At 40.7% G+C, this 26,065-nt stretch overlaps 1 protein-coding gene and 1 long non-coding RNA gene across 2 annotated transcripts in view; both read right to left on the bottom strand.

Moving 5' to 3' along the window:
• The window catches only part of SLC44A5 (solute carrier family 44 member 5), a 176,019-nt gene extending 159,032 nt beyond the window's left edge, over nucleotides 1-16,987 (bottom strand). Inside the window, exon 1 of the mRNA XM_088673229.1 lies at nucleotides 16,630-16,987. Coding sequence (XP_088529355.1) covers nucleotides 16,630-16,666 — 37 coding nt within the window. The 5' untranslated portion in view covers nucleotides 16,667-16,987. The remainder of the gene's footprint in view (nucleotides 1-16,629) is intronic.
• A 3,606-nt stretch (nucleotides 16,988-20,593) lies between these two features.
• On the bottom strand, nucleotides 20,594-26,065 carry LOC132592433 (uncharacterized). Its single transcript, XR_009557887.2, has 3 exons — nucleotides 25,325-26,065; nucleotides 21,696-21,867; nucleotides 20,594-21,004 (listed from the first exon to the last, which is right to left on the bottom strand). It is a non-coding gene; the product is annotated as an uncharacterized LOC132592433 (long non-coding RNA).

The following is a 26,065-nucleotide window of genomic DNA, read 5'->3' as shown; positions in this document are numbered from 1 at the left end:
CAAGTACTGTATTTCAGAGGGGGAAAGTCTGAATACTTATGAAGCAGCCTCACTGATAAAAAAGATCCTAATGCTGCAGTGACACAATTAGCAAGCAGAACATAGTTACTATTCCAAAGCTAATGTTGGTTACTATGCAGCAGTTGTATTAATGATTATGCAAGTTAGTTCATTTGTAGCTAATCAATGGTCTCCTGAATTTAGTGAAATAATAAATATTTCAGTGAGCACAAGTTAGAATTCACAGAGAGAGAGGGAGGGAGGGAGGGAGGGAGAGGGAGAGGGAGAGGGAGAGAGAATACGAAAACATCTATTTTCTTCAAACTTCTAGGTGTGTATTTATTCACATATTTTACAGAATTTGTTTAACAGTGCTGAATTCATGCTTATGTCTGCTCACATTCCTTGTGGCAGAGGACTTCCAAGCTGAGCTCACATTACATGCATGTGCTGTCTTCTAAAACACACACTCATTTAATAAATAAGGAGTTAAAAATGTTTCCATAATGGCCATGCTCTCCTGAATTAACAATTGGGCCCTTTGCAACTGACTGCTGCTTGAAAAAGAAATGTCATTGTCAAAAAAAAATTTTTAATTGCCAGCATTTTTACTCGTCCAGGTTTGACTCCCATGCCATGGTGAAATGACCAAGTAAAATTTGTCCTGGCATATAAATAAACTAGTGGGACAAAACTTAATTTATCTGGCAAAACCTTGATTGTAAATACAACCTCACAACATCCTCTAAACAGTTTCATCTTAATTTCTACCTGAAAAGAGATGATGTTTTGTTCTTTCATGAGACAGGAACAGCATGGAAGAAACAGAGTCTAGATTCTAGAATATATTCCATATGCTATATATCTTGAAATAGGTTCATCTGAATCTTGTTGCTGTTTATAGGGAAGACTACCTTAGAGGCAAGATGTGTCTTTTCAAAGAATGGTGCCCTTATAATGAGTGCATGTGGGAATACCCTGTTCTCTTCACAAAGCTATCACTATAATCAGCACCTTGTTGAACTTTCTGGGTAATGGAAAGTCTAATGTAAAATGTGCATGATGGATAATGTCACCTGTTGAAGCCATAACAAAGACATTTCCTGTGAAGAAGCTTTACTTGTGTGCATCTGTGTGTCCTAGAAGCCTACAGAAACCATGAAGTCACCTGTAATGTATGATCTAGTTGAGATTCCCACATCACAGGGGGTTGGACTAGATGACCCTTGGGTCCCTTCCATCTCTACAATTCTTTGATTATATGATTCCTGGCTGAATGTTTATTTTTATTTTTTTTTAATTAAATTTGTTAGCCACTTTATCTTGCCCAGGGCAGCCCCAAGCAACATGCAGCCAAACAGACAGACCTCCACCCCACCCTGCCGCAGAGATACATTAAAACCAAGAGAAAAAAAGAAATGCAATAATAAAACATCCCACCCATTTCTACAAGGTGTCCATGCCCATGGCTACACAGGAGAGGATTTCTACATGTTAAAATATATGTCTGATTTATTTGTTCAGCCATTTGAAATCATGAAATAGGCTTGTCCCCCTGCCCTTCTTTTTAAAGTGGAAAATTATAGACTACATGGCATTGCTATTTTCACTATCTGGAACCTGTCCATACCATGCAACTGTTATAGCTGCTGATTGGCCCCTTCTATCAGCAATTTTGTTGTTGCTGCCAAATCCCCTGGCAAGGAAGAAATCAAAAAGCACTCCTTGAGTGCCACTTTGAACTCAATGAGGTATCCCTGTGATATGATGTCTCAACACCCAACTGTTTCTGAAGATATTCGTCCACTCTGAAAAGAAACTGGCTAGCCTCCCTCCCACTATGATCTGTGGGAAGGGGCAGGCATGAATCAGTCACTCTTTCTGTTCCAGGGCTGATGGCTAGAGCAGCTGCGAAACAAAGCTCGCTTTGTTCTTCCTTTCTGATTTTTAGCCGACTTCGACTGAATCTTGGGCAGACTACACTTCTGATAGCAAAATCTCTGCTGCCCTGGACATCTCCTTAGAAACAAAAGGAAAACTTTGGGGATCGCTTTTTATTTCCCACTAATTTAATGTTGCATCATGCCACCCCAAATCTCCGAGCGGTGTGAGATACCAGGGGTTCCAGACACTTACCCAATGTATGTGTCTTCTTTTGGAATGAGGCACTGTGCATTCTGTGGTGTCCTTATGATATATGGTTTATTTCCACATACATCTTGTTTCTCCCATACCTACAGCCTTTGATTCAAAGAGAAGTCAAACATTGCTCCGACTCTCCAGCTTGCTGCTTTGCCTTTAGCACATCACTGCAAACTCTATGCCCCTAAATTCTGGCTTTCTTCTTCTAACTAACCACAAGTCTAGGGAGGGGGCGCTACCTGCTTGCCATCTTCTTTGTTTCCCTTAATGGCCCATCACCCAGGATATTACCTCATCAGAAAGCTAGCCTGGTTTATATTTTCACACTTGTTGGATCCAGAGGTTACCGGTAGAAGGATCTTGAAATACTGCCTACTCCCCTTGCCCCAACTCATAACATCAGTGCATGCACACAAAAGCTCATACCAATGTCAAACTTAGTTGGTCTCTAAGGTGCTACTGGAAGGACAGATTGTGAAGCTGAGGCTCCAATACTTTGGCCACCTCATGAGAAGAGAAGACTCCCTGGAAAAGACCCTGATGCTGGGAAAGATTGAGGGCACTAGGAGAAGGGGACGACAGAGGACGAGATGGTTGGACAGTGTTCTTGAAGCTACGAACATGAGTTTGACCAAACTGCGGGAGGCAGTGCAAGACAGAAGTGCCTGGCGTGCTATGGTCCATGGGGTCACGAAGAGTCGGACACGACTAAACGACTAAACCACAACAAAGGTGCTACTGGAAAGAATTTTTTTATCAGTAGGACAGTAAGAAGCTTATCAGTGATTGTCCAAATAGCCTTTTGCTAGAAAAATGGGAAACTATCAGGCAAATCCTAGGTCAAGTCATTCTAAGCCAGAGAGTCTTCAAACCATCACTCCTAATGCCATGACACAAATTACCTGTCAGTCATAATTTATGCTGGCATTAGCCTTACAAGCAACCACTCCTGAAAGTTTGTTAAAGATAAACTTGATTCTTTCATCTTCCTGAACCTGAGCTCTGAGATAATCTAACTAAAAGAAATGTGCTCTGGAAAAACAGGAGCATGGGCATGGGCACCTTGAGAGCTGTAGCTGAGGTTTCAAAACTTATATTCACAGCACCTTCTAACTTGCAGTCCATAAGATTCTTAGACTTAATATGGATACCACTTGGAGAACAGAATTCTTTAGCAACGTGGCAAATTCAGCACCCATTTTTAGAGCACAAAAATGTGCTAGCCTGTCCCTAGAAAAAAAACAGGAACAGTTCAGATGCCATGGCAAAAGCTGTAGCAATATTATATATGTACGCAAGTCTGCAAAAATGTATGTGGAAAAATATGTTGCCCTGCAGCAATGGTGATAAGAAGTAAACATGTCCTGGGCTGACAATGACAAAATTGTGTTGTTCTTGTTTCATCACAGAGAATAATGAACTTTCATGTTCCAAAACTAAAAGGTAATTTTGCTGCTGAGAGGGAAAGGCTGCAGCTGTGGTACATCACTTGTATTATACACAAATCCTTGATAAGCTTCTTGTCTCTTAGCTGCATATGAGATTGTGACTGATGACTACAGAAATACAAGCTCAAGACTGATGGCATTAAAGTGTATGAAGCACATTTAGCATTGTTACTGATGATGCACTTGATGATGCAATCATTTTTGTATGCCTCCTGCATTAGGATTTATTACCCACTTTTCACCTACGCTTTTCATTTCCATCCCTCCCCCACCCAAAAATAATGCTGTGCTGTCAAAAGTAACAAAATCACCTTATTTTAAGGTCTACTGATAGTGTATTTTTCTGGTTTGGCCTATGATCCTATACCTACTTACCTGAGAGTAAGTTCAACTGAACTCAATAGGAGTTGTGTATGGGATTGGACTGCACAATGTATAAACCCTTCCATCCCTGTAACAGCACAGGGTGCAACAAATTTAACAAAAGGCATAATCCATAGTGTGGGGAGTTCCAGCCAAGGTTAAAAAGAGAAAAGTTATGAATGTGTTTGAATGCTCCCCATATGCTAGGCTGGGTCATCCTCTTAGTATTTCAATATTAATAAAATACAAAACATAGAGAACTACTTGAAAATGCACATCCTTTTCCAACAAAAAGTGCTTTGCTCTGTTTTCAGACAATGCTCTGGTGATCTTGTAGTGAAAGCAGGTTTCATAGCCCAAAACAGTCCTTCTCGCATGCTCTTTCCAGCTTGGTGCTGCGTAAAGGACCAATGGAAATCTGTGAGCTAAAGCATGGACTACGGTTTGCACCATCCCATACCATTTCCCATGCTGGTTCGGGCTGATGGGGGTTGTAGTCCAACCAATGGCTTCAAGATAGAAGAAAAGAGATTCCGAGTAAACACCAGGAAACACATTCTGGCAGTAAGAGCTGTTTGAGAGTGGAACTGTCTCCCTCAGGAGGTTGTGGACTCTCCTCCCTTGGAGGTTTTTAAGCAGAGGTTGGATGCCCATCTGTCAGGGATGCTTTAGCTGAGATTCCTGCATTGCAGGGGGTTGGACTAGATGACCCTTGGTGTGCCTTCCAACTCTACGATTCTATGGTTCTATGTTTAACTCTGCACAGGATCATGCTAACACCCGATGCACTAAAAACAGAATGACACTGCTTTATTTCTAAAAGTGTGTCTCAGAACAACATAGGTGTTTACTTCATATATACCAAACCTTAACCTTGCCATTCTTAAGCTATCATGTGTGGGAAGTTGTACTTCTTTAGTAAGATATTCAAGTTTATCACAATCACTACAATGGAACATGAGGTAAGGGAGGGGGTTGTTCCCCAATGTATGCAGGTCACAAGCTAAACATTATTTAGAAATGTATTGCTGTGTGTGATTCAGCGGGCCCTGTCCACCACACGTTTTTCACAGAGATGGATACCCATCATGCAGGTAGAACAATGTAGGTAGAAACTAGTAAGATGTTTATGGCCTCTGAACATGAAACAAATTCATTTACTGCTGTTATGGTGCTTAATATTCATACATCTATCCTTGACAAAATTATCTAATCCTTAAAAAAAAACTCTGCTAGTGCCCATCACATCTGTCATAAGGATAATCATGCTATATTTATGTGTTAATTATGCACTGCAACCTTCCAATTTATCTGTCACTATCATTGAGTGGCAAAGTGCATACAGAGATCTTACTCATGTAAGCTTCTTAAGTCTGAAGACCACCTGTTTCTTTTGTAAGTTGCATGTCAGTTAGAAATTATCAGTCCAAGAAGTATGAAAAAAACAAATGCTATTGTCTTGCAAAGAGGCCCATTGTTAAGTTAGGCTATTTTATTTAGAATGTGCTTCTATATTAAAAAATCCTATAGACTTTACTTCACACACTGGGTGGGTTTGCATGTTGTGGTAAACCATGGTTGCCAACCTTGTTCCTTTACATTGGAGATCAGGGGCAACAAACCAGAATCCTTGACTTAGCCTCATATCCAAACCAGGAGTCATGGTTTGTTTTGCTCCAAACAAACCATGATCTAAAGATATTCTTGGCTTACCAGTTAACCATGGCTCACTGCAATGTTCAAACGCAGCTTTAATAGGAATTAACTTGTCTAAAACAAAAAAATAATTTCACAAACAAGTGCAATATATGTATGTATGTACAATAGAAAGTCTGGATTCAGCCTGTTATTTTTATTTGGATTTGTAAAACCACAAAATTTAGATATAGAGATGTGCATTTATGGACAGTGCACATTGGCAATATGTGGGTCGTCTACTGAATGCTATTATAACACCTAAGGGTGCCAACTTGAATAAATATTTGGGGGGCAGGAATAAATATTGGGGGGGCATCAATCACATGATGTGGTATACACACACACACACACACACACACACACACACACCATTTGAATAGCAATGTCCATCAACTTTGGAAGGGACCAGCCCCTAGCAGTTGGCTCCCATGTTAGCACCTAATTTGCAGATTAGTCCTCTGCCACATATTAGCACTTTTGGGGAATAAGAATCAGAGAAGCTCAAAACTATTCTCCTTTCATAGGCACCTAAGCAGAGTAATGTACGTACATGGGGATATATCCATACTGGTACAAAACTGTGAGAGGACCTGAGGTCTTATTACAGTGAACTAGTTACATACCACAATAAGCTCACAATGACTGTCCAATGACAGGCTCACAAGATCTCTTCTTTTGGTGGGAGGAACAGAGAACAAAGACCTAAGTATAGATAAGTATTAATTAGTCTTATATTAATAAATCAATTGATTAATGGTGGCTCTGTTATATTTACTGAATTGTTGCATTTCATATAGGGTTTGATTGTTTTTGTTACACTGTTGTTGTTGTTTTATGGCTCCACACATGACTGTTAAAACATTTAGAAAAGTCTACTCTCAATGAACTAATCAGCATTTCATAGAAATCCAACAATGATTGCTTTTGCTATTCAAATCAGTACTGTACAAGGAAACATTCAAATAGGCAGAGAAAGTGACTACCTAGTTGATGTTGAAAAAACAATGCAAGACTGAATGGTGTATAGCAGGCATCCCCAAACTTCGGCCTTCCAGATGTTTTGGACTACAATTCCCATCTTCCCTGACCACTGGTCCTGTTAGCTAGGGATCATGGGAGTTGTAGGCCAAAACATCTGGAGGGCCACAGTTTGGGGATGGCTGGTGTATAGCTAACATGGATTGACACCTGCAGCTGTATTCCATTTCTCTTTATTCCGCCAGCACCTCACCTCTCTACAACAATGGCCTCCTGTTCAGAAACTGGGTATGCGATCGTTCAGCAGCTGTGCACAGCTACCCTTCAGATAGGTTGTGAGCTTCCATGTGTCATTATCAGCTAACCTGTACACTCTCAAAGTATAGTATACAATTACAACAAATCAAAACAACTGACCATAGTTAAAAGCAGTAGTAGAAAAACAAATATGTTTGGGGCTAGGAAAAATAAAAACACTGTAGAAGGGTTAGAGCACGCTTCTACAACTTGGTACTCTCCAGGTATTTTGGACATGCTGGCTAATGGCAAAAGCAGTTCAAAATGTTAAGTTGAAGAAGGCTGCTTTAGACTAGAGAATAAAAAGGTTTTCACCTGATGTCTGAAAGACAAAAAATTTGGGGTTGCAGCCTGTTGAAGCTGTATTGCCTCACATAAATATGGGGCTGAATCCAAACTTGCAAAAAGAAAAGAAAAGAATGTCTCTTTCCATTTGCAGAAGGGACCAAGATCCAAGAAGGATCGCACTAGGCAAAGGGGGAGGGGAGAGAGAAGCAATTTTCACTAATTTCTGCTTCTGTCTGCATCCCCATGCTGTTCCGAGGGGGCAGTAAAGGCAGAAGGGGCAAAAATCTGCCCATAGGTTGTCTGGATCCATAGGGAATCTGGATTTCTCACGTCTGATTAAATATATTTTGCCAACACTGATAGTGATGATGTAATGATTAGCTTGTCAAACTAGAACTGGATGAGCCAAAGTCACTTAGCCTAACCTATCTCACAGAGTTGCTGTGGGGATTAAATGAGAAGGGGATAGATCCACCTTGAGCTCCTTGGAGGAAAGGTTGGATATAAATGCAACAAGAAATAATTAAATGCATCCCAATCCTTTCCTCGTGCTTACTAGGAAGGAGGCCCCACTAAGTTTAATGGGCTTTATTCCTAGATAACTCTGCATATGACTGCAGCCTGTGATGCAGGTACCTGGGAGCTAATGTGAATTTTAATTTGTTTTAGGATTTTAAGTTCTTGTGTGTGTTAATGTATCGTATTTTTTCTTGTTTTCTTGTTTTATCTTTTTGTAAAGTGCTTTGAGGTTGTTGTTGTTTTACAATCAAGCAGTGTATAAATTTTATGAAATTGATAAAATAAATAAAAGTAAAATGCAATTATTTAGAAGCTAGTATCGTATGTTTCATCAGCATTTGGCTTATATACCCTCCCCCGACATGCCCACAACCTGAGACACAGAAATTGTCACTGCTCTTCCTGCTTCAAGTCTCTCTCAGAGCTAGGAGAGAGCAGAGTGGCGGAAGGTGAGGATTCTACTAACCCATCTGTTGCCAGAACAGCCGCTTCTTCTTCTGCCACATCCTATGTGCCTTCCTCTGTCTCAGACTGCCCTAACTCTTCTTCCTCCCCCTATCTTGGCTCCTGCCTTGTGGGTGATAACAAACCCCATAAATTGCTGGCCCCCTTTCCTGGGTCATACACACACACACACACACACACACACACGATCCCCTGACTCTGCCACACATTCTTTAGAGCCCTGCCAGTCCCTCACACTATCATATTTTTAAAGATATATTTGTTTCAGAAAGCTTTTTCAGCTGTATGAAAAGGTATCTGTCTTAGGTGTCAATTCTGTATTGTGTTAAAATCTCTCTTTAGCTGTTGTTTTTTGTATTGTTTTAAAAACTATTCTTAGCTGCGGGCATTGTTAGTTCTATTTCTACTGTATGTTTGTAAATCACCCTGAGGCACATGTAAAAAGCAATTCATAAATTAATGAATAATAACTTAGTTATTTGTCCTGCATTTAAGTTCTGCCATTTCAGCCACATTCTGCTCAGCAAATTCACACAGGGCCAAACGTATGCATTTTGTATCTTTTTGCTGTTCCTTGCATTTAATGATTTTTCAAATGGAACAAAAACTTTATTAGTCGCCGTGGCCTTTTGTGCACAGAGAAATAAGAAAAACCTTCCTAAACATTGATTATTTCTATGTCAATAATTCTTTTGAACTTTCAGCCTTGAAACAATGTAGCTTTGCTGAGAATAATCCCACTTGGTGTGACTTCTCATGATTACAAATGTTGCCTGTTTTCTTAAGTTTTTGAACGAGTAACATCATAACAAGCATCCTAAAGCACAAACAAGATAATAATGTTAACAAAACTGTACATAACCTGTCATTGTACCAAAGGCTCAAGTTTATATATAAAAATTTAAATATAACAGTATTTTCTATTTGATATGCATCAATATATATACAGTTTATTCTATGCAAATATTCTACATACTGTATGTTAAGGTTATTAAACATGCAATGCAAAAATGATACATGTCTTAAAACTCCCTACATACATATTTATAGAATATCTTAAAATAGTCTCTATCTGCATAATGCTTTGTTGAAGTCATTACTATTTAGGTGACCCAGACTTTAAACAACTCTAAAATACATATTTACAATAAGACTATAATATATCCAAAATGCCATTGCATCTTGTTGTATCTCATTTTGCACACTTATAAGAGGGATTTCTGTATCTGGTCCTTTCAATATAGCCTTTCAGTTTAACAATGAGAAAAAGAATAATCCAACAGCCAAATCCTGTTTGGCATAATTCCCAGCTGACATGAATAGGATGCAAAACCTTAACAAATTGAAAAGTAAGCCAAGAGAAGCTGTGAAAATACGCATATTTCATGTTTATTTGTCTACGTACGTAATATATAAAATTGCTCAACAAGTTTTAAATGTGGTTATGCTTTGAGCTATAGAAGTACATCATACGTATGAAAAGTAAACACACAGTGTTAACCACAATTAGGATTTTTCAAATGTGAAAGTATTTTATTGAAGCTCAACGGGAGAAACACATAGAACTATGTGGCAAAGAAGTAAATACTGTGAAGGTGTCCCCATTATAAGTAGTCATTACAAGTGAGGTCCCAATGACTTCTCACATACCAGCTGGTAATAAACAAATTGTGATCAGTGGGCAACCAAGGCTACAGATCCTCAAATTCCTGCCTATAGTTTCCAGAGCAAAAAGTAATAAAATTACACACTGATAGTCATAAACTATTGATGAGGAGGGAAATAAGCAAAATGAATAGTTTACATACATGTAAACTAAAAGCAACCACTTTGCAGTGGAACAGCTCTGTGGTGGTTCCAGTTCTGCTTGGATAATACCTGGGGAGTGCTCTTCAGCCCTGTGGAGCCTTCAATGTGGGTTTAATTTAAATGCTGTTTAACATCTACATGAAACTACTGAGTGGGGTCACCTGGAGTTTTGGAATACGTTGTCAGCAACACGCTGGTGACACGCAGCTCTGTTTGTCTATCTCTCCTTTACATCTGCAGGTGAGGCAGTAGATGTGCTGGACCTGTATTTCTTCAGTAATGGACTGGATGAGAGCCAACAAACTGAAACTCAATCCAGATAAGACGGAGTCACTGTTAGTGGTTCCCTAGACTGGATGGATGGGAGGGTTGCCTGCTCTTGATGGGGTTACACTTCCTCTGAAGGAAAGGTATTTCTGGATCCTTCGCTGTTGTTTGGGGCTTACTGTACGTAGCCTTAGTAGCGCAGAGTGCCTTCCATCAGCTTCAGCTGGTAGCCCAGCTGCACCCCTATCTTGACAGGGATAGCAAAACTCATGCTTACTATGCTCTAGTAAACTCTAGGGTAGATTACTGCAACACATTATGTAGGGCTGCCTCTGAAGACAGTTCAGAAACTTCAGCTGGTGCAGAATTTGGAGGCCAGGTTCAGACCCTCCAAGTGTCCTATTTTCCAGGAATTTCCATGATTTAGGAAAGCTGTCCCAGTTTCTGATTTGATCCCGGAATGTCCAACTTTTCCTTAGGATGTCCCTATTTTCATTGGAGAAATGTTGGAGGGTATGGAGGTTGCTCACTGGTGCAAGATGAGTTAAGCATATAATGCCAATCCTGGCATGTCTGCATTAACTGCCAGTTATTTTTGATCTGTAAAGCCTTAAACCGCTCAGGACCACAATTCAGGACCACATATTTAAACTATGTGCAAGGCAGTTATTGTTTCTATGGTATGTATTTTTGTGCTTTTATACTGTAATCATCCGTGTGATCTTCGGATGAAGGACAGTATAAAATTTAATTTAATAATAAGAATATCATTAGAATTTTGCAAGCTCCAATGAAATAACCCATTTTCTTTCCATTTTACAATTCAGGACTGGAGCTAAGAGGGTAAGTTGCTTACAGTATACAGTAATTCTCAGCTGGGTTCTGCACCAATACATCCATTTTTATTTCCAACAGTTCACCTATTGATTTACAAATTACTCACATGCCATTTTTATTTCAGAAAAGAGATCTTAACAAAAAGTGTATTTCTATATTTCATGGATCTTCTTCTCTTTCAAATGTATTCTGCTGTGAAAGAGGCTTATAAAGAGTTTTAGGTCATGTTTAAATGCATTGTACCAAACAACTATGGCACCAACTGTACCACCAGTAAAGTGTACCAAGCATCTATGGTACAAGTGCTTGATGATAAGAGAGAATAGAAGATAGAACTAAAGAGAATCATTCTGATGTTGTGGTACCAATTATTAACCCGCTATAAGTAAGCACAAGTATTCTCTAGATTTTATTGGCTCATGAAATTAAGGTGGCCTAAATTTGTATAAATGATCAACAGTCAGTTCTGTATTTGCAACTAGATACTGATCAGAAGTCAACATGACATACATATAAGATTAAGAAGTAGTATTACTATCATCAACAACAACAATGTGATTCATATGCTCAACAAATGGCAAGATCATTTTGCTGATGTAATTCCAATCATGGCCAGCCACGGCCAGAGCAAGTGTGTGTCAGCTTAAATCAGTTTAGTCCCAATACATTGGTTAGAATAATTAATTTTGAATAGCTTGTAGATTGAGGTCTGCTTATATTTTTTTACTTCTCACAAATCTTCCCTTTGAAAGTATCATGAAATATTTATCTTTTGTACCTTCTGAAAAGACGTGTCAGCTATTCAGATTATTTAAGTGCTGGGGACTATTTCCAAAATTTTATGTACACACTAATAGCATGTGTAAGAAAAAAAGCAATGTAAGAAATTGCCCTGCGTGGTCCTAAGTAACTGCATTTTATAATTTACAAAAAGCAGCCTGTAATTACGGTGATAGATTTCTCCCTACAGTGCCAGCTGTATAAACTTCGCTTTGACAAAGGCATATTTCTTTTTCATTGAGTTAGTACAACAGTTTACATCTAAGGGACATTAAAAAGTTGCAATGTATGAAACATGGGAAACTAGTTATGTTCTATTGATTAAAGAATGTAGGGAAAGGGGGCATTTATTCTAGACATTTATTAGGGGAAAGGGGAAAGTAACTGGTGAAGGGATGTAACTTAGATAAGAGAGTTCAAGCAGCTTTACCTCATCTATTTCATTTGAATCCCACAATTTTGAAGAAGTGGGGCAGCAAAAGCAAATCCAGCAAAGTCAGAGCAAACATGACTTTAAAAAGTTTAAATGTGCTGAATGTGGATATCCCTTGCAATGAAAAGGATCCGTGGAAGGGTTTTCTACAGATGAGTGAACACTAATTTGTGAATTAGGAAACTGTGGGGAGCGGGGGACACTTCCACTGAACAGTAAGAATCTCTACTTCCCTGTGTACTCCATCCACACAACCAGGAAACAATATCTGAAATAAGATGTATAGTGTTATGAGTTTGGGCAGTGAGAGTAGGTTGTACGCAGAGACCCTTCGAACCCCTGGATCCAGCAAGTGTGAAAATATAAACCAGGATAGTTTCTGGATTAAATGATCACCTGGGGGATGGGCCATTAAGGGAAACAAAGTGAAAGGGGTTCTGTGCAAGACAGCAAATGTGTGTGCCCCCCCCTTCAGTTAGTTAGAAGGACAAAGCCAAAGTTGAGGTCTAGAAGCAAAGCAGGAAGCTGGGAATAGCCTTCAATCCAAGGTTACAACTACTGGAGAAACAAGACCTTTTTGGAGTGTTAATGCTGTGAACCCCTCCATAGGTTCAAATTGTATACAGTGGTACCTCTGGTTAAGAACTTAATTTGTTCCGTAGGTCCATTCTTAAACCGAAACTGTTCTTAACCCGAGACACCACTTTAGCTAATGGGGGCTCCTGCTGCCACCACACCACCAGAGCACGATTTCTGTTCTCATCCTGAAGCAAAGTTCTTAACCCGAGGTACTATTTCTGGGTTAGCGGAGTCTGTAACCTGAAGCGTTTGTAACCCGAGGTACCACTGTATTTGTATAAATAAACTATATATCATAAAGACACCACAGGAAGGAAACACAAACTGGGTGTAAGCACTTGGAAACCTGTAATCTTGCACCACTTTGGAGACTGGGGTGGTGAGCGACACAGGTGTTAGAAGTGGGATATTTTAACACTTGCTGGATCAGGGTTAGAAGGGTCTTTGCATGGCCTACTCACACACACACACCCAAACTCACAACAATATCATAGTGTAAACAACATACTTCCATGTCTATCAAAGTCTTCTTCTGTGCAGCTTTAATAGCCATTAGTGCAAAGGGTCCAGGTCAAAAGAACCCAATAAAACCCTTGCTTGATCAGGTCAAATGCTCATCTAGGCCAGGATCCTATTCTCCCAGTGGCCAACCAGATTCCTTTGAGAAGTCAGCAAGCAGGACCTGTGCGCAGCATCACTCTTCCCAATTCTGATTCTCAGCTATCTAAAGGGGCTTCAATCAAGTTATAGTGATGAGATTCATTAGTTATTGTAACAAATATAAAAGGCAGATTTTTCATGTTTTTAATGCCAGAACTTTTTAGTTGGAGTACTGTAGTCAGTTTTTAGCAATAAACATTTAAACAGTTATGCACAAATGAGTAACAACAAATGGTTTCAAATGGCTTGACTTAAACTCTGTTGAACAGCCAACCATTAGTATGGTTTGCTTTTTCTTTGCAATACTCCAGAACTTTGCGTGCTATAGCAATAATGTGGGAAGCTAGTTGAAATATTTCACACACACACAAAAATCCATTCTCTTCTCAACTCCACTGCAGCTGATCAGAAAATAAGAGAGAAAGGGTTAAAATTGCTAGATAGTTGGTATAATCTTATTGGGATTCCAATGCTCTCAGATGTTTGTCAAGACATTACTACTATCCAGTTCCAAGCCATGTTTTAATTCAGCATTCATCAGTTTCCTTTGGAAAAGGCCTTCAGCTTTTCCTCTGTTATTTTCTTTGTAGCCTTGGAAACCACCTTAAAACACACTGTGGAGCAAAATTTCAAATTGCTGCTGTGGAATTTGAGAGAAATTGGATGTGATTTATTTTTCAGAAGATGAGGCTGAGGAAAAGCACTATTGGTCTCATCTGCTCAATCCCCTGGAGCCTGTCTTTGCATGAAGGGAAAGTCCCTAATTCGCTGATCTGAGACCCATCAACTACCCTCACTGGTTTATCCAGCCAGTTAAAGCTGTTCCCAGGGTGTGGCTGCTGTTGGGTTCTGACAGCTTCTAGGGGCCACAGTGGAGACCAAAGGTGGACAAACTACCCCAGAAGAGGTACTGCCTTTCCCCTAACACCCCATACATCCCAGCAGCTTTGCAAGTTTGCATAATTCATCAGATTTCATGGCTTCTCCTACAAAAAAGGAGGCAATAGATTTGAACGAACATTGTTTGTTATATGTTGTATGGTACGCCATCAGATAGTAACACTGACACAACACTTTTTAGCTATCACACAGAAGATGTAAAGTAATAACCACCACATTATTGTGACTCAGTTCTCACTTCTGGTACGTCTATAGCTGTGTGATCACACCACATTTTAAAGTCTGTTTCTCAGTTCAGATATCTGCTATTCCTTAGCATATTTTAACAGCCCATATAAAATACGGACATATCTGTTTCCCCACTGCAGTAAACCCAAATGTACTGTCCCTGTGTTAAATTAAATGTGCTAAGCCCAAGGGTAAACATATTTCAGAAAATATTTTTTGGGAGGGAACTGAGTTTGGTGGGTGGGTTGGTTGGTGTTGAGCTGGAAAAGGGACGTGAAGGGAAGGAAATGGTTTCAGTAGCTTTCATATGTTTTAAATTGGAATTTTATTAGATTTTGAAAGTACTAGTCTGTTACTGGAGACATAGAAAAATGCTCCAACTCTACATTCTCTAACTCCAGCTCCTTATAGGTTTATTTATTTATTCCCTCCACAACACATACCAAATTAGCAGCACTCACCTATATCCATTTTTTTTATTTGGACATAGAAACAGCAGTCACAAATGGGATTGTTTGTTTATCACTACACTACAACAGCCCACAGTCTCTAGTTCTACATCTCCATTACAGGCATTCCAAGTCCTTGAAACACAGACCATCACTACCCTCAAATTGTGCATCCTTGATTCATTGGGTTTCCTCGAAAATAATCACCAGTGCACGCCATATATTTAACGCACAATTAAAGCTCATTATTTCCCCCAAATAATCCTGGGAACTGTAGTTTACCCCTCATGGAGCTATGGTTCCTAGCACCCTTAACAAACTACAGTCCCCAGCATTCTTTGTGCTTTGAATGTACACAATTTAGACATTACATCCCTCCCCGACCCCACTGCAACTCTTGAGTCTAGTCTTTCCGGCTCCACACCAAGCCCTTGCAGCTGCCTCTGCCTCAGCACCACATTTCTCAGCCTAAAACCTTTATTCAAATCCCTCCTGCTCCTGCTGCTACATCCACCCCACAAATCCAACATCCCAGATTCCCAAGTCGGAAGCATCCTCCCAAATAGTCCTATTCTCCTAAACCCAACCCTCACACCGTATTCTCACCATATCTGTCTCCAGATCTCTCCTCCTTAACTCCTGGCGCAACAGGAGAAACCACTTCCCGCCTCCCTCCCCAAACCGAGGAAGCAGAGTTATATGTCCAGCATCACCACCATCATTTCCCCCTCTTCCCCTTCTGGCTGCACGCAAATATAAGTAAATAAATGTTGCCACGGTGCTAATTTAAACCTCCTTTTCATCCGGGGGGGGGGAGAGGTGACTGAGGAGCCCCAGCTGTACCCACACCAAATCTCCTCAGCCTCGGCCGAAGCTCCCCAATGCCTCGCACCCCATTTCCTGCCCCATCCCTCCCCCAGCCCCGTTTCACCCCTCCCCAAATGTCTCCCTTCGCACCTCGTGGCCACAACGAGCAGTGCTCGGTTCTCCCCCAGGAGGGAAGACAAAGCGGCGGCGGCGGCGGCGGCGGCGGTGCACCTGCTGGCGCCCGCGCGGCTGTTCACCCCCCCTCCCTTCCTCTTCCCGGTTACACGACCGTGAGAGAAGCAGCAGAGCAACGGCTTCTGCCCCGGACTTGCTGCCTTTCGCCGTCGCTCCGCGAGCCTCATTCAGCCCCAACTTTCCGACCTCCTCAAGGGCGCAGCAACAAGCCGCGCTCGCCTAAGGAAGGGGGAGGGGGGGAAGAGGACGGGAGTGTAGGGAAAAAGGCGCTCAGAAACGCCCGGGTCCCTCCGCTCGCCAAAGGCAAACAAACTCCGGCGGCAGCGGTGCTGCGCGCGCCAAAACAGGCCGAAATGAAACCCAGGAGGAGCCGGCCCGGACTGGGCTGCGTCGCGGCGCCCGCCCCTCACTCTGCTCGCGCTGCGTTGCCGCCGCCGCCGCCGCCGTTTGCTCCCTCCGCCACCCGAGCACCCCTCGCCTCACTCACCGTAAGGAGAGGCAGCGGCGTCCCCCTTCCTAGCCATGGTCGCCCGCCGTCTTTCGGCTTCGTGGAGCCTGGAGCCCGGGCGCCTCTCTCCGCGCGCTGCTCAGCGTGTTCTTTGTTGCTGTGATGGCATGAGAGCAGGCAGGCAGCAGCAGGCGGGCTCTGAAAAAGAAGAAGCGGCGGCAGCTACCGAGCGCTGGGTCGTTTGTTGTTTTCGCTCTCCTCGCCGAGCTTCTCGCGCCCCTCTCGTCGCTACTGCGCTGCTTAAGGCAGAGGGGCTGCAGCAGGTAAACACTGAGGCGAGCTGTGAGGCGGCGGCGGTAGCAGCAGCAGCAGCAGCAGCTGCAGTTGCTGAATGCCTTCCCGGCCTTCCCATGCACGCGGGGAGGGAGGGGGCACGTGGGACTGCCCCCAGCGCCTCAGCCCGCCCCGCCATCCATATGCAGCGAGCCAGACCGCGCCGAGAGCCCCCGAGGGCTCCAGTGAGCCCGCCCACCGGTCAGAGAGGCTCGCCAACTTCAGGCCCGAGGGGCTTCTCCTGGGAAGCCTAACTTTGGCCACGCAGGGGCGTCTGTGCTTAAGGCCGGTGGGGGACAGTCAAAGGCGCGTTTACTCCTTTCTCCTCTCCCCCCCCCCTCCCCACCTGTTGGAGAGAGGCATTCTGGAGTTTCGACTTTCCGAAATGTGGTAGGGGTACCTTCTATTATTATTATTATTATTATTATTATTATTATTATTATTATTATTATTATTATTATTATTATTATTATACAGTAGAAAATCTCTTCAGGCACGCGATAGGCAGCAGCCCGGGAGTAGGGGAAATCCTCAATGACTAGGGCGTGCTGTCTACATTTTAGGGCAATATTAGGCTTTGCGGGGTGCTCCTTGCCCGAACGGCGCCTTTCTCCACATGCAAAGTTGCCCTTGTAAAGTTTGCTCTCTGTTTTCTAGGCTCCCTTGGAGCTGTCCTTTCCTCCCGTGCTGATGAAGGAGTTTTGCTGCACGACAGGGATAGATCAGCTTAGGCCTCGTGCTCGCAGCCTTGGAGAATCCTCCTTCAAAGCTTGGCGATGCAGTAGATCTGAAGGCTTCATTGCATTGAAAAATTTTTTTTTGAAGATTTTGAATTTTAAGATTGTGATAAGGAATAGAGAGGGGTGGCAATGTGCATAAACCCATTAGTCGTACTCTGAGGAGACCCACTAAAATCTATGGGCAAATTACTTAACTCCACTGATTTTAATGGGTCTGCTCTGAGTATGACTAAAGTTGGGTGTCACTTTGTAGGTACCTATATATATAAGGTGCAGGAATTTCATCTGTACTGCACTGAGACATAAGTCTCAGGACCACTTATGAAGAATAGAGAAGACTCAAATCAAAGTGCTGGTTCCTTGCATTACTTGCAGTTTTTGTGGGTATGCATGTAAAAGAATCCATAATAAATGGTTTCAGTGAGCCTATACTATGCAACAAGTAAAATGAAAGTTTTCATTAATATTAACTTATATTTTATTTGAGCCAAACTTTCATTCCAAAGGTCTTTTTGAGCCGCACCAAGCTATATGTTCAAAGTAAAAGTTTTTTTTTTAAAGTGCCTCCCTTCCATCTGTTAAGCCAGATTTTGATTATTTGCCATTTTGTCAGGATTATTTGACAATGTGGGCAATGGTTGAGCTGCTAGTAGGCCATTAAGCATGATTTAAGGTGATGATAGAACAGCCCTGGTTCTGGTTTATGTCTGAATGGAAGCCTGTCTGGGAACTGCATCTATGTTACCTTCAGGGGGAAAGGAAGGGGAAATGGGATTTCAGCAAATATATTTTAATGGTATTGAGTCTTTTATTTTTCACAAGTTGCTCTTTTTAATCAAAATACCAATATATTTTATGGCAAAGAACTCTCACTAGAATAATGTGTTTTATTTTATTGCAATTTATATTACAACTTAATCAGAACTGGTTTGAGTGTGATGAATCTGGCTTCCAGGGTCTCCTCAGATCTATGCTCTGGCGAATGATTAAGGTCACATTTAATATATGCTGATCTCCCAGAAGCACTGGCTAGTCTTCACCTCTACAGAATTCCAGAAAAAAAGCAGAATCGGTAAAGCTCTTTTTAACACAGATGTGTAATATATATGGAAAAGAAACTTATTGAATCTGGAATTGTGAAAGGTGAGCTATGAAAAGGGTGAATGTTTGACTTGGATGTTTTCCCCCAAATAAAAGCAGTTCAGCCAGGAGCTGCCTCTCTCAGAGCTGATTCACACAAGTGTGATATTGGGGGTTATTGTCCAATTAAAAATGTTTAGTTGATCATTAGCTCTATAACTTAAGTAATCAATTACATTTTAATACAGCATGTTTGCATATTACAAAAATGGTGCCTTTTGGAGGTATGATCATTTACAATTTAATAAACTGTTACCTAAACAGAGGTAACATTCACTCCCGAATTTACAGAGATATGCAAGGACCGATATAAACAAATAAAGTGATTCCTTAACTTTCAGCACCACTTATTAAAATTGCCCTTAACAAATGAAAGGTTGGGCTGATTAGCAATTAAGCTAATTACAAGTTGTACCCCAACTAATAGTTGATTGCTCATTGCTTATATTAAATGTATTGTGTTGGAGAGTATATTTACAATTGCACAGCAAATGATAAAAACAAATGGGACCTATAACATGTTGCAGTAGAGTGTTCCCCAACAGTATTTCAGCCAATCAGCTAGCCAGGTCTTCCTTCAGACTCCTCCTTTCAATTCCTCCCCCTCCCCCCTGGATTTTTTTGTGCCATTTCAACAAGTGTACTCTGTGTCCACTGAAGATACTCATTTTTCATTAGGCTGTGCTGTTTTGCAGATTTTTTGTTTGTTTTTTGCCTCCTTAGGTTTCCCCACCTTTAGGTTTCCTAAGTATGCTGGTACCTCATTTTCAGTAGCTCCGTTTTGACTGCATAGGTGTAGCATGGTTAGACTATGACATGGGAGACCAGAGTTCAAATCTCCACTAAGCTCACTGGGTCACTTGGGGAGCCAGTCAAGTCTCTCAGCCGACCCTACGTCACAGGGTTGTTGAGAATAAAATGGGGAGAGGGGGGAGGAGAACCATGTGTACCACCTTGCAATCTTTGGAGGAAAGGTGAGATATAAATGTAATTTTAAATATAATTCAGTCCTGAGCTCTGTGTTAGTACACGTGATGATATTATGTCTATGTGGTGATATATGTGCAATTTGTGAGACTTGAAAATGGACAGAAATTGAAAGGTATGGAGTGGCAGCAGATACTTTATCCAAGTTCTTCACTAGGGGAAGGTTCTGAGAGTTTCAGAGAATGATCTTTCAGACAGGTAATCCCCACTTGAAGCTGCACTCACCACATTAAGCATGTGTGAATTTACCCCAAAGTGAGTTGGAAGGTAGTATATTGCCACAGTTAATCTAATCATCTTGAACATGAATCTCTTAATATGTTTGTAGGTATAAAGGATTATTGGTTTAGGAAAATACAAATTTCCCTTATTTGGAGTAAGGCTATTGCTCCATATTACTGGATTTCCTCCAACATGAATAAAAGGCAGCCTCTGTTGTACAAAGCATAGAATTAACCTGGAAATAACTTAGAATAGCAGAACTGTGGGAAGGGACCATGACGCTCAACTAGTCCAACTCCCTGCAATGCAGGAATCTGTTTGCCCAGTGTAGGGCTCAAACCTACAACCCTGAAATTAAGACCTTGCTGTACTGTACATATGAATCTAAGACTCTGCATGTCACAAATGAGAAAATGTGTTCTGATCTACATTTTAAAATTTATAAGTATTTGTGTGGATGCTTGCCATCTCCTGCCACAGTGCCCTCTACTGTTGCTTCACAATTTGGCAACTACGTACAAAAAGAAAAGAAAAAAGAAGCAACAACAGACAAGGTAAACAAATATTACAAAAATATACAGTTAAATATAAAATACAGAGTTTTATATGTAACAGTTACCTTAACACAAAGTTATATATATACAAAAACACTTCATTATCCTTCTGACACACCCTCCCTCTCAACCTCCAGGTTCACACCCAGGGTTCAAACAAACTCTCAGCTTGCCCACAAAAGTATCACAACAGTAAGAGTTCCTGCAAACAGTGGATTTAAGAAACACTGTCTGGAACTCTGTGCACATGAGCCAGACAAACTGCATTGTGATAACCACGTACAAACACAGAAAGTTGCCTTATACTGAGTCAGACCATTAATCCACCTAGAGCAGCATTGTTAACACTGACTGGCAGTGACCCTCCGGGGTTTCAGGCAGGAGTCCTTCCCAGTCCTACCTGGAGGTGCCAGAGATTGAACCTGGGTCCTTCCCAACCTATGAAGAAAAAAATATTTCATAAAGTAACAGGTATAACTTACGAAAGCACATCAAACAGGCAGTGCAAATAAACCATACGGACAGAACACCTTTTAGTGCGGAATGCACCTCTTGTGGATGTGGCTAACATGCAGTATGAAAGCAGAATTACATTCAGCTGAATGCACAAAGTTGTGACTAGCCGGGTTCACATACAGTGCTAAATCAATCTAGTGTTAATGTGCATGAACTAACTGCAATATCTTATTATTTCAGAATCTGTGGTTAGTGTTAAATTTGGTTTGTGGAAGCAAAAGCTTCCAATGTCCTTATGGCAGTACCGACAGGTGGGCAGCACATAAACCCAAGGCACATAGCACCAAACTGTGGCTTAGAGTTGCATGTCAATGCAGCTACTATTGGTTTTCCATTTATTTGTTCAACATCAATTTGAATCTGTATATTTTTCAAATTCCAAAATAAAAACCAATGAAAATGGAATTTTCCATATGTTAAAAACATAGAATGATACTCAGCATTTCTATACAGTAGGAGTATCTGCCTATGTTGTCTCTACTATTGGAGAATGACATTCAAAGAGTTATGTGTAGCAGGTCTGAAAATATCAAGTGTTTTTTAATTGAAATAATAGTTCTGATTTTTCTTCTCTTTCGTCCCCTTCTTCAAAGTATATGCTACAAAGTCTCACCTTCAAATATATATTGGTCCTTTCTGAAGATAAGGAAATCAACATGCTCTGCACTCCAATGTTGTTTATTTTTCATTGCCAGCAAATTTGAACAAATGTTGTTTTATAATAACAAGCAAGATACAAACACCGTTCATTCCTGGAGTGCAAACACAAAGCTATGTTGAATCATCTAAGGACAAAAATAAAAGGGAACTTGAAAATGATTTTAAGCCATGCAGTGAATTACTTTCAAATCCCAATCAAAGACAAACACGCGAGTTGTATCTTTCCAATTAATTAAAACTAGTTTGGAACTGTAATCAAGACGGGCAGGGAAGCAGTACAAAAGTTTTTTTAGATAAAAGGGGGGGTGTATGTACCAGCCCCCCCCAACCTGAAGTCATGGGACATTGTTTGTGAATACCGTACAAAACATGCACTATAAAACAGAACTGTGTCAAATTTAATACCTGAACTTGTCAATGTATGTTTTCTGTTCACTGATCCCCCAAAGGGTTGCAAAACCTTTTATTTGTCACATATTCCTTTACATTGTACGCTTAAAAAACACCTCTTTGCTTCCTTTATGTGCATCTCTTCAGTTCAGCATTCTCCTTTTCCAGTGATTCCCAAACTCCCCCCGTCCATGGACCTCTTGAAATTGCTATGGTTCTTGGTGGATCACATGATTTTGCTGCCTTGCAGCAATTACAATCTACTGTGCTAGATGCTGTATGATTTTTAATTTTTTGTATGTCTTCTTTTATTTCTTATACTGAATTCTATTGTATTGTAGTTTGAATTCCATAAAATTAAGGGTGTAAATGTTCTTTGCAGACGTGGAGAAGCTGACAAAATGTGGGGTGGATAAGGTAACTGTTAGGTGGATTTGTCGCTGGTTGATGGACTGAACCCAAAGAGTGCTAACTACTGGTTCCTCATTATCCTGGAAAATGAGTGACAAGTGGGGTGCCACAGGATTCTGTCCTGGGCCTATTGTTGTCCAACAAATGACTTTTAAGAGGGAATTGAGGGGATGCTCATCACATCTGCATATGACACCAAACTGGGAGGCATAGTTATAATGCTGCAACCAGGATTCAAAATGACATTCTCAGATTGGGCCACTTCTGGGCACCACAACTGAAGAACGATACTGACAAGCTGGAACATGTGCAGAGGAGAGAAACCAAGATGATTAAGGAAACCAAGAACAGTTGAGGGAGTTGGGTATGTTTGGCCTGGATATGAGGAGACTGAGAGGAGATATGATATCTAAAGATGGTGCAAACTTGTTTTCTCCTACTCCAGAAGGTAGGACCCGAACAATTGGCTTCAAGTAACGAGAAAGGAGATTCCAACTAAACATCGGGAATAACTTTCTGAAAGGAACAGACTTCCTTGGAAGGTGGTGGACTCTCCTTCATTGGTTTTTATGCAGAAGTTGGCTAGCTGCCTATCATGGATGAGGTTCCTACATTGCAGGGGATTGAACTAAATGACCCCCAGGTCCCTTCCAACTCTACAATTCTGGGATTCTGCGATTCTATGAATGAAAAAGTTGGATGCTGACTGCTCAGGGGTCTCATAACTAGTTAGCATATCAGAGTCTCATTCATTATCAGAATTAACCAGACAAATTGCTCCACCAACTAAGAATGGCCATCTGCCACTACCCACAGAATTGAGAGTTTTCCATCTGTCAATCCTTTCCATGTACAGGCCATGTGAGTTTTCCTGTGTTGAATCAAATTAAGCCACAGGCCCTTCTTGTTTTGCAACCATACACTCCACAGAACCCAAAGACTTTGATTTCCCAGAAGCTTAGGGAAATTTATTTACATTGGATTTGGTGGGCCTACAATGAATATGACTTGACCTGCAGTCCTAACTCCATTACTTGATAGAAATCACCAGTGAATTCAATAGGCCTTACTTCTGAAGAGATGTGGTTAGTCAGAGATTGTAAAGAACCATGTGATGGTGTGATATAATTACTTGGTTAATTACAATCCTATTAGTTTTTAAAACAATTTTATTACATGTTGATATGGTGTCTTATTAGAAAGTTGCCCATATCTTAACTTTAGAAATCTTTTTGTTCAATTTTTAAACTAACAGATTTCTAGTGATTCACAATTATTTAGTGGCATATAGTTTAGTAACATTTCATAATATCAACACTTAATTAATAAAAAATATTATACAAACTTAATAGTAATAACTGCAATAAATATTTAGCACAAAATAACTCATTAAATATTAAGAGAAATAATGAAACTGTAATGCAAGTGTCTAAATAAATGAAAAACTGTTCTTTTGTAATATATTATCCTTATTTTACAATGTTTACTTGCTAATTTATACAACCTGGCAACAACCAACAAGTCTCTACCATTCATTAGAATAATAAAAGGGATTTCTTCTGTATTAATGAAACTGGGGAAGTAATATATATTCCAAACTGAAGGGAGAAAATGCCTCATAAGACAAATTATAAAACAAAGGTACATCAGGATTGCTAGAAAATGTAGCCAGTTGCTCAATCAGAAGAAAAACTTTACTATGGATCCATTGTATGGATTCCAGGAGAAAGATTTGAGATTAGGAATGCCTTTGTGCCATTTTATTTAAAAAAATTATAACAATATTATACTAAATTTACAGAACAATTCTACTGTTGTACCTGAATTCACAGGATTCTAAAGTTAGGCTGCTGCGAAGGAATGATTTGAAAGTTATAAATTCATTTATTGCATGTGTGCAACAAATAATGACACAGCTTGGTTTCACAGACTGGCACAGAACACAGTTTGCATCAAACTTATATACCTTAGGATTAAACCTTATATCATAACACGTTCATTTGATTGGTCAGTTTTCAAACAAAGAGGAACCAATGAATCCTCAGGTGCCACCCTTCCGCTTACCATCCTGGGGTCCCTGGGTAAACCCACTTCCCACCAAATAAGGGGCGTCCGGAATTGGATGAGCGCATCCTTATCCATCTTTCATATAAGGCATAGTGAATTTGCAAGAGATATAGCCTTTGTACGGATATTCAGCATCCTACTGAAACCTTGAGGCATATCTCCAAACCCCCTCCTTTCCCAGTTTAAGCTCACGTCCAGCGCTCAGCCCTTATAGAGAAAAGCTAGGTTTCCAACTCAGGTGTATATCCTGATTCCCAATACAGTTACATTCAATTATAATCAATATATATAGGAAAGCAACACAGAAAGGAAAATCGTTTAATTAATATATTAAAAGCACAAACATTCCCCCCCCAAAAAACTCAATCATCATCATGACCTCGAGCCTAGTTTCCTAATAACGGTCCTCCTAGTACATATTTCTCCTATCTGAATCTAGGAAGGAACACAGCATCAGCACCAGATGGCTCAAATATGAACAAAAGATGCAACTGTCAAAGAATTCTTCCTCAGCATCTTTTACTAGGCCAAAAGAGATTGAGACTCAGAAGATTATTTCTAAGAGAATAGATTCTTCATACCAGAAAGACATTTGTGGCTCAGTTTCCTGCAAATATATATCTGAGAACGTAGGTTAAGTACCTGGGCCTACACCTGGGTACATCGCTACATTTACATTTCTGTGATTGTAGGAGGTAGATCCATCATAGTTACCTTCACATAACATCTGCTGCATCCAATCCATCCCCAGTTCAGGACAGGAGGGGAAAACCACATGAAACTCAGGGTGGGAGATGAGGAAAGTGATTTTTATTTTATCTCTTCCCCCTGCATTGGAGTCAATGGAATTACTTAGTAATTACACAAGGTCCTGTCGCGGTGTAGATTTCCACTGTGTGGACATGTCTGTGAAATGAGAAGGGCTAGGAGCAGATCTGTATTTCTAGTGGTATCATCAGTCTGCTGCTACATCCTAATGCTACACAAATGATGAGCCAGAGAGTTTGTGCCATAAGTAAATATGTTCCTCAATACCAGTCTACTGCATTATTCGGCATACATCTGCACTCCCTATGCTTCTAATCCAAAGCAAAGTCTGGAAATTTTATTTCTATTCTATGCTACATGATATTAAATTACTGATCCTAGTTATACAACTTTGTTAAAATGTCCAAGTTGTATGAATGAAATCAGTTGTTTCTCTTGGAAGAATGGAAGAGTTTACTTGTGTTCCTTGGCATTGCCTCAGAGTTTCTGGCTTATTGTGTTAAATCTCTTCTCCATGTCCAACCTGGCTCTTTTGTCCAGTCATTACTTGAACTGATTACTGTGCCCCCATATACATGTTCTCCATAGTTCCCTACCTTTTTTCCCATTTGACCATCCTGCACCTCACTAATGCCTCACTTTCCTTCTTCACTTCCTCCATTGACACCCTTCCTGTCTTTTTGCCTC

This window comes from Zootoca vivipara, chromosome 7 (assembly GCF_965207765.1).
Source record: "Zootoca vivipara chromosome 7, rZooViv2.hap1.1, whole genome shotgun sequence".
Lineage (NCBI taxonomy): Eukaryota > Metazoa > Chordata > Lepidosauria > Squamata > Lacertidae > Zootoca > Zootoca vivipara.
The sequence above is the reverse complement of the archived record's forward strand: the minus strand, read 5'-3'. Positions and strand labels throughout refer to the sequence as shown.